This window comes from Olea europaea, chromosome 21 (assembly GCF_002742605.1).
Source record: "Olea europaea var. sylvestris chromosome 21, O_europaea_v1, whole genome shotgun sequence".
NCBI classification, from domain to species: domain Eukaryota; kingdom Viridiplantae; phylum Streptophyta; class Magnoliopsida; order Lamiales; family Oleaceae; genus Olea; species Olea europaea.
Window position 1 is genome coordinate 16,582,605 of NC_036257.1, and position 9,940 is coordinate 16,592,544.

The 9,940-nt window shown below is 34.9% G+C and overlaps 1 protein-coding gene across 1 annotated transcript in view; it reads right to left on the bottom strand.

Annotated features, from left to right (window-relative positions):
* Positions 1-443: 443 nt before the first annotated feature.
* The window catches only part of LOC111370933 (ornithine carbamoyltransferase, chloroplastic-like), a 16,054-nt gene continuing 6,557 nt past the window's right edge, over positions 444-9,940 (bottom strand). The window contains exons 2-5 of the mRNA XM_022992840.1: positions 2,210-2,544; positions 1,618-1,749; positions 1,243-1,518; positions 444-811 (exon numbers count right to left, since the gene is read on the bottom strand). Of these exons, the coding sequence (XP_022848608.1) occupies positions 629-811; positions 1,243-1,518; positions 1,618-1,749; positions 2,210-2,544 (926 nt within the window). The 3' untranslated portion in view covers positions 444-628. The remainder of the gene's footprint in view (positions 812-1,242; positions 1,519-1,617; positions 1,750-2,209; positions 2,545-9,940) is intronic.

Below are 9,940 nucleotides of genomic sequence, written 5' to 3' on the forward strand. Positions count from 1 at the left end.
CCCAAATATTGTGTACACCTGATTCTGGTAAAGATATAACTTTTAATATTTATGAATGTATAACTTTTATATATGGTGGTAAAGGACCAAATCTTTCCTATTTTATTTTATTTTTATATTTTTTCCAGCCAAACATAAATCATATTAACTCAAGAAAAATAATCTCATAAACATAATGTAAGTATCGATGACAGGATATATCAATTAATTGTTAGATCATTTAAAAAAAATTCTTATTAATTCAAATCACCATGAATATCAAGGAAAATAAAAAGAAGATAACAGTTAACTCAGCTAAAATTAACAGGAACGAACGCAGCAAAGTATACAATATCTCAATGCCACAAGTCCACTCTCGACTGATACTGAGTACAAATATCTAATCTTGAATTTATCATATAAATTAAAATAATAATAATAATAATTCGCAGGCCTCAATGATAATATTTAAATTGTAAACTGAACTATAGAATACCTCAATTATGGGGTATAATCCAAGTTCATAGAAACATAAAGTATACAGGATAAACACTCCCTCAAGTTCTGCAATGGTGCAACAACAAAATGAAGTAACACAAGAAACCAAGGATTATATATAAATCCACTAACCAAACAAAGATTCCGACGATCACAACCCAAGGACGTGAAGCATGATTGCATTCTGCGCATGCATCCGATTCTCAGCTTGGGGGAAGACAATGGAGTTTGGGGCCTCAATGACCCCGTTAGTAACCTCCACGCCTCTTTCAGCTGGTAAACAATGCATAAAAAAGGCGTTTGGACCAGCTAATTCCATTAGCTCTTCATTCACCTGCAAATAATTACGTGCATTGAGATTGTTGTAAGATAAGATGTATCATTGATTAAGTTCAAGTTCAGGAAATGCACATACTGGACATGATTAAACAATATAATTTAATGAATAAAATTTTGGCTTATTTTTCTTTATTAATACAGTCAAGGGAATCTAATCCTACCTAACAAACCTGCCTATAGGGCTTCTAGATAACAAGTGCTTAATAGTATATTATCATTCCAACCAATGATCTTTCAGCCGCAACATATTGTTGCGTTCCTCCAACCCCAACTAAAACACAATTTAAAGCACGTGCAAGAAACTCACATGTCATATCTCCAAGCAAACCTATATCCAGCAAAATTATCTTTCCGGTTTTCTCAAGTCTCATTTTCAAAAAATGTCCAATCTAAATTAAATAAATGTAAGGTTACATGCAGGTGTACCTGGAACCCTTGAAACACTTGACGGCGATATTCAGCCTCTTCCTTTTGCCCCATGCTTGCCCAAACATCTGAATACACAACATCGGCTCCTTTAACAACTTCCTTTGGATTGTTAGTTATCTCAATTTTGCTAACTCCAGCCCTTAGTGCTCTCTTAGTTGTCCTTGCATCCGGCTCATAACCTGTAGGTGAAGCGCACACAAAATGGAAAGGAACGACTGATGCCAATAACAGCCAGGAGTGAACAATATTGTTTCCATCTCCAACGTAAACAACCTGAAGTTCCAATAACCAAGCAGAAAGTGCTCAGTATTTTTACTTTGAATATATAAATTGAAAAAAAGGAGTGTCTTTTCTGGTTGCATATAAGCTAACCTTTTTTCCTTCCAGTTGACCAACGTGTTCAATTATTGTGAGCGCATCAGCCATTATTTGACAAGGATGGTTGTAATCTGTCAAACCATTGATCACTGGGACACTTGCATATTTAGCAAGATCTAGAATATCCTGCAAAAGAAATGAAACATGCATATAATATGATATCATTGTCCAGAAACTTATTCTCTATAGAAAATACTACTTTAATTCAGATATCTACAATACGTTTGGTTCTATCTTCTGACTAAAATACAAGCCAGCCAGAATTGTGCCAATCCGGCGAGCTTAATAAACCCATCAGAGCACAAACACAAGAGAACACCTTATCCTTGTTTAGGACAAGAATTGAACACACATGTATTTGTTGTACAAATTAGGTGACCAAACCATCATAATAACCAACAAGTCGGACCTCCAGGCACATATATCATTAGCATAGAACAAGCCAGTGCTACATACACTCATTGCTTCATTTGATATGCATGTAGTAAAGTCTTTCGTTTTCATGAGATCAAAGTTGCAAGAATCTATCGTAGTGACATGCATTCAAAAGGAAGACGACCTTTAACAAGAGAACTCACCAGCATACCTGGTGAGCAAAAACTCGAGCCATAATAATATCATTATAGCGAGAAAGGACTCGTGCAACATCACGAGTTTCCTCCCGCTTACCCATCTGGATATCATCAGGACCAAGGTATATGGCATGGCCGCCAAGCAAGTGAAACCCAGTCTCAAATGAAACTCGTGTCCTCATGGATGGTTTGGCAAATATCATTGCCATTGTTTTGCCTTTGAATGGGAGATATGTCCTATCTCCTGATTTTATTTGTGCTTTGACTTCCTTGGCTCGATCCAAGATGCTTAGAATGGTGTCCTTGTCAAAATCATCAATGTGCAGAAAATCCTTGGGACCTGCCTTTGCTGAAATACAAATACATAAAAGTTACAACTTGAAAGGGAATTCCAGGGACAAGAATCCTCATTTCCAATCAAATAGTCTCCACGGAGAATATCCATATCCTGATAAAAAGTAAGGGACAGATGCCTCTTTCTTTGTTATCTCGTAGACGTGCAAAATGTCAAGGCACAAGTCCTTCAACGTGAGACCTTAAGAAGGTACTTCATCATCATTATAAACAACAAAGAAAATACTGGATAACTCCAATGCCAATCCGTTGTGACAATAGGTAAGAAAATAATATGACACAATATAAAGTAATTGATCACAAACTTAAGAACAAAATAATTGGTAGAAGAATGGAGTTTTCAATAAAATATGGAGAAAGAATTACAATGATTTTATGTTTTTGATTGTCTAACTTATTCTAAAATACAATGAAAAGCCAAATATATAAAAAGGATGTTTCAAACCCTAAAAGTAGAGTTATAGATGAAAAAAATGCTCAAAATGAGTCAAAATGCGAAAACGATCCTAGGCTGGATGAATATGGTGCTCAAGCGCCAGGTGGGAGACAACTTCACTGTTTTGTTCGCTCAAGCTCCAATCGAGCGCTAGGCAAGCATAATTGCATCGAAAAGTCCTCCCTGATCCATATTTTGATCTCTTCAAATTCAACACAAATTCTAACTTCCAATTGGGCTTCCAAATAGAATTTCAACTAAAATTTGCCAAAAAACTTCGAATATGATTCTAAAAACATAGTAACAAATAGAATTCCTCTTAATATCGACTTTAATTAGAATTTTCAATCATCTTCAAAATGGAATTCGGGTCACATCCTAATTCTAAGAATCATAATAGTTGATTCATAGAAATTAAGGTGAATAAACACTCAAGCTTTCTAAGCAAGAGCTTGGAGTCTTATATTTAATTTCAAAATTGTGCATAAAAAATGTTCTTCAATCTTAATTTTCAAATTATATTATGCAACTCAAAAATTACTCTCCTCGAATCTTTGAACTCTACTTGTAAAAAAGATATATCTAAAATGCTTGGAAGTTCCAGTGAATAAATAAAATGGAGAACACATATACATGTCTCTAACAAAATAAATAAACCAAGAGAATGTTTGGGAAGGGATAATAATTTAATCATTTTTGGTCAAACATTCCTTTTATTCATACATTTCATAGAACTCACAATTTATAGTACTTAATCACCTACCAAACATGCAAATAAACGCATTCAATAGAACTTCAGTCTGGAAGCAAATGTTTTCCTACCAAATTTTCAGTCTCATAAAGTGATAAATGCAATTTATTGCACTATCAAGTGAGATCAATGTCATTTGAAATAACAATAATGATCATTTTGGAATTTTTTCCTTGAAAAATAATTTATATAACTTACTCTTATATTAGTTGAAAAATGTATCAGTCGAGGTCCAACTCGTGAAGCAAGTCAAAGTTCAAATAAAAGGGCTACTTGAGTCCAAGAAAAGTCGAAGTCCAATACAAGAATAAAGCAACTCTAGACCATGTCCAAGCCCAACCAACATTTAAAGTGAAAGACTTTTGCTAAATGAGTAGCATTACCCAAAGGTCACTTGGTTAATTTGAGGACAAAATTTCAACCAGCCACTTGCTTAAATGAAGGAGAAAATTGTTGGAAAATTAAGGCGATAGAGAAGGAAAAATGAAACACAACAAAGGGAAGAATATAGAAATAATTAAAGAAGGCTTGAACACAAAATTGATCTCGCTATCCTCAAATATTATTTGCCTCATTTCCAATGCTTTTTAAGGATTTCCGACAAATAGTTCGTAGAATTAAACAAGTCTTGATGAGAAGAACACCAAAAGCAAAAGTGATGCAGGATAAATGGGATGATTCTTGTACAGAGTAAAACAACAGAGAAGAAGAAGTACTGCAGAACCTCAACACGAAGGAGAAAAGAAGAGGAAGAGAATAAGACGACAGCAAGGGGAGAAACCCGGTGAAGAAGGAGAAGTTAGGGAAGAAAAACTTAATAACAAATCATATTCATTTCATTAATTCATCAACCGTCTTTCAATTCCAGTTACCAACATATAAATAAAAAAAGAAACCTAATATTCACGGGCTTCGGCCAGACCCACTAGACAAGCCTAATAAAATGAAAAGACATCATTAAATAACACAAGAAGCGAAATCATTGGGCCACTGGCCGATGTCCGCATCAACTCTCTCGGGTGGGAGAAAAACTCGACCCCGTCGAGTGGTTGAACTACCATGAGGGACGATATTTCTGATGACCCCAAATATCGGAATTCAACAGTTGATAACAGTGAAAGCTGCAGATTACCCTCAAAGCTATGATCCACCCAAGGAGGACGATCTCTCTTTTTAATCAATACCGATATTGATCTCCAACTAGTAAACGCTCATGCAGCTCATCTCCCAAATCTTCACGTGATTGTGTATAATGAAGAGCATACAAAGTTAGCAGCGAAAGCTAGCTTGTAGAGACAAAAGATTGCAACATCGAATGCACGAATGGGCCCCAATTAAGAAACAATTCTTCTATATTGAAAATATAACTTTCATTTTGAGATGGCCAGTCACAGGAAAAATCTTTATACAAGTGGTGCAAAAACATTTTCGAATCAGATTAAGGAGACTCGTAATAAAGTATAGTATTCATCAATAGAGCATTCTAATTTATGTTGCACATTGAAAGTAAATTCAAAAATTTCAAGATTGAAAATGATTTGACCTTTTAGCTTGGCATGAAATTTAGGAGCATTACCAACATAATGATTAGCTAGTAGCATAGCTTGTCAATAATTAGTAGGCAACATCCTAATGTCAATAGGAAGAGTGTGCAATCAAGTAATGACCTTTGAAAACAATGTAGCAACCCGCGGAGTATCGTATAATTAAGGAAGAACTAAAACAAAATCAACATGAAAGTCATGTAACATAGCAGGCACAAGATTTAGGACATCTGAAATGTTTTACTTCGATGGCATCGTTTTAGGTACTTTCTCAATTATGTCAGTGTTAAGTGTATCGACTACAGGTGTGGTCAAAAGAGAGGACACGATACACTGTTCACAACTTTCGAATTCTGTGAAAATGAAGGAAAGAACGGCACTATAATCATCTAAACAAACCCCTAAAGATTTTATAGCTCCTAACAAGTAAGATTTGATTATGTCAGCACACTTCTCAAAACGTCTTTCCATCACGCTAAATGCAATGGGAGAAACATCTTTGTGTTTATCATGAACACTATCCAAAAGAAGGATAATCAAGTCCATATGAATATTGTCACTTTCTTCCAATGTAAAGGTCGTGATAGTCTCTATGGATGTGACGACATTCCCTAAATGATTTCCTTTTAGAGCTATAAGAAAGTGTCGAAACATGTCAATTATCATACGTTCATAATCTAGGTCCAACATGATAAGGCAATATTTTGCATTAGCCATTGTATCTAGTATCCTAACTGTCGTAGCATACAAATTGATAGGAGTGCTCGTGAGATATGCAAATGATGATATAATCAAGAAAAAATATCTTGCAATATCTCATCACAAAAGGGAGATTGGGTGTCGTAATGTGGAATATTTCACCAAGACAAGAAACAACTGCTACTTGTATAGCAACTTGAGGATGTCTTAATAGCTTATTTGAAACCAATGTTGTGCTAAGTGTGTTAATAGACGCAAGCATGGAAACAGAAGGCAATTGGTCCACTCGTGAAAGCAAATACTCAGTGTTTGCAAGTGACGATAGTCCATTAGAAGGAAATGAAAATTGAAGAAGTTTTCGTCCATTTGTCAACATGTGGACTCCTAACGTTTGATATTCACGCCCATAACATTTTTTTTTCTTTTTTTGACAAGCCAAGACACTAAAATAAAAGTATATATTCAATATAATAAAATTGTTACCTTAGGGGACTTACAATAGTTAAACAATACCGTAATCATGAATCTCATGATAGATACGACTACGGTGACAAAGCGGCAACTGAATCGTCTGAGCGATTGTGTCAATCAACAGGGGTATAAAGAAAACCACATGCAAATAATGTCAGAATTGAAAAGCCCAAATTGGAAATCAAATACCCTCTATAATTGCTAGCCAAATCCGTCCAACCCTATTCACGTGATTTGGAGAAAATTATGGATCGATGGAGATGAAGAGTCGGCAGCTGCACGATGATGGTGGTTGGGTGCCACAAGTGGAAGCGGCGATCGAAGGGCGTGGCAGTCGCCTGGTGGTTCAAGCGAAAGTGAAGCCCTCCACAAAATCTCTCCCTCTCTCTAGTTGCGTATGTAGCTTTGGAGGAAGTGATGATAGCGTGTGGGAAAATCAGCGCCTGTGATTTAGTTAAAATTTTCTGGTTCACTGTTTAGGTGGTTGAATTTGGCGGAGTTATCAACTATGAAGTTGTCGGCGGTTACTGTTGGGTTGGCGGTTTCTTATGGGTTTAGTGGGTTGTAGGTTATGGGAAGATTGGTAGTTGTTGGCAGGTAAGAGGGACGGTTACTGCTAGGTACACGTTTTGGGTTTGGGGTTGCTGAATGTTTTGTGATGCCGATGGATTGGTGGTTTTGTATGTAATGGTGAAGATGCTGGGAAGTTGCGAGGCCTGTGGTTGTGATGGCGAGAGTTGAAGCAGCGGTTATGGTGGGGGCTGGCCTGTTTCCCAATTATGGTGGCAGCGGTGGCGGCAAAAGAGTAAATCGACTGGTTTTGAGCAATGGGTGAAGAAAGTCAAGTTTAGCTCTGATACCACTTTGATGCAGGATAAATGGAATGATTCATGCACAGAATAAAACAGCAGAGAAGAAGAAGAATTGCAGAACCTCAGCAAGAAGGAGAAGAGAAGAAGAAGAAGACGGCAGCAGGGGAAGAAACCCAGAGGAGAAGGAGAAGTTAGGGAGGAAGGGGAAGGAAAACGTAATAACCAAGCATATTCATTTCATTAATTCATCAACCGTCTTTCAATTCCAGTTACCAATATATAAATAACAAAAGAAACCTAATATTCATGGGCTTGAGCCAAACCCACTAGACAAGCCCAATGAAATAAAAAGACATCATTAAATAAAAACAAGTAAAATAATTGGGCCGATGGCCAATGTCCGCATCAAAAAGTGTATCTTCACAATGAACAAGTGAAAAGAAATGGAATGATTATGTGATAATTTTCTTCTCAATTTTGGAAGAATAATTTAGGGATAGATCTCAATGGAATTTAATATTGTTTCTTGCACTTAGATCACCAATTTATAGGCCTTGGCAAGCCCCTAAAAAATTGTGTAAAAACAAGGATGAAAAGCCACCAATTTTGAAAGAAAAAAGGTCAAAAATCGACCCAACGGTCACAATCTATCAACCATGCGACAGCATGAGCTATAGCCATGCAATTGCATGATTATAGCCTTGCTGGCCCTTTCATTCTCAGAAGGGCCTTATGCGACCGTATGGGCTTAATTCATGCGGTCGTATGGTTGAACCCTTTTTTTTCATATGATTTTGAACAAACAAAATTCCAATAAAATTACCCAACGGTCACATTGGCCAGGGAGAGGAATTGACATAATCCTTAAAATAAGGAAAAGATTTTGGCAGGTGGATCATTGTGTATTTGGCAAGATTAGACACACTCTCTGAACATGGGAGGCATATGGACTAAAATGCACATGGAAAAGAGCCTTTGCTTTACTATATGAAGACACTATCATATACCAAAGAAGAACACAAATGATTGGAGAGTAAAATAAATCGTTTCAGTTCTAGAACAAAAAATCGTGGTTTATTAAGTGCTTGGTATGCTACTTTTAGCTAAAAGCTGGTCAAATACTTTCTTAGCCACACATTTTATTCCACCAACAACTTTCATTAACTTTTAACCACCCATTTAATGGAATCCACGAACTTCTATCTACTTTTTGCTATACATCTACATCAAACAGGCATTAAAGTTCTAGCCAAGGCTAGGGATGAAACTCGAAATGTATGGGGAAATACAACTTAATAGCCTAAATAAAAGGAGGATTTTCCAAATTAGTCTAAGAAATAAAAACATTTGAAAACTAGTCTCCAAACAATCAATTTTCCAAAAATACCCTTAATAGAGAAATTGCAACTAAGGCCACTACAATGTCTGAAAACCTTCAAATAAATCCTCAAAGATATATAGATCAAAATTCTTTAATAAATTTAAATCCAAATATTATACAAAATTTTATTGATCTAAAAATCTATACAGAAAACGAATTAATCTATCTAGAAGAAGATCTAAAAGACTTCTTTATAGAATATTTAGACCCAAGAATAAAAAATAAAAATGATTCCATAAATAACGAAGCAATCAAAATGGAAAAAGACATATATAAATTAATTCTTAATTTAAGAAGGAGAATTGAAAAATTAAACATAATTATTCAAGAAAAAGTATTAATAAAAAATAGTGAATTTTATAAATTCTATTGTAACATTTTAAATACTTATGAAGAATCTAATTGGCTCAAAAATATTAACCCCTCCGCTACACACTCCGATAAGATGGTATCAGAGCCATGTTACGAACCAAAAATAATGATGAATATAGTAGATGAAGAAAATATAATTGAAGAATTTTTGGAAAAGGTTAAAAAACATAAAAAACCTAGTTATCCCTATTTACCTAAAAACACTACAAATGAAAGTTTTGAGGATATCCATAAAAGACTAGAAAATCTAGAACATAATATACAAATAGGAAATGCATTATTAGATAATAATCTTAGAGGAAAAGATAGGATTATAATAAATCCACCTCAAGATTTTAGAATAACAAAAAATAAGGGAAAAAAGCATGAAGAAAAACAATATATGATAACAGACGTAGAAGAAATAGAACAAAAATTCTTAGAATTTACAGGAGAAGAGTATGAAGAATATAAAAAACAGTTAGAAAAATTAACTGAAAATATGGAAAATACAAAAATGAATACTAATCCATCTTCAAGTCACGATATAAAGGTAGAATTTAGTAGTGATGAAGAACAATATAAAGATTATCCTTATGGTACCCCATTACCTAATAAGGCTGATATTAATCAATATAGAAAAACCCAGAAAAGATACACTGGAAATGTGAGAAAACAAACCATAAAAGAAATAAATCCAATGAAATCTTATAATGAACCAATCCACACAACGGGAATATGGTTAGATTTAGATTGTGTAGATAAAAATAAAGCTATTGAAACATGGATAAAAAGTACAGATTTAGCTATACAATTTAATAAATGGGAAACATATACGGCTTTTGGATTTATAGAACATACATTTAGAGGAACTGTCTCTGAATGGTGGAGAAAGCTACCAGAAACCATCAAAGGAGGTGTAAAATATGGAGTAAATAGAACTGAA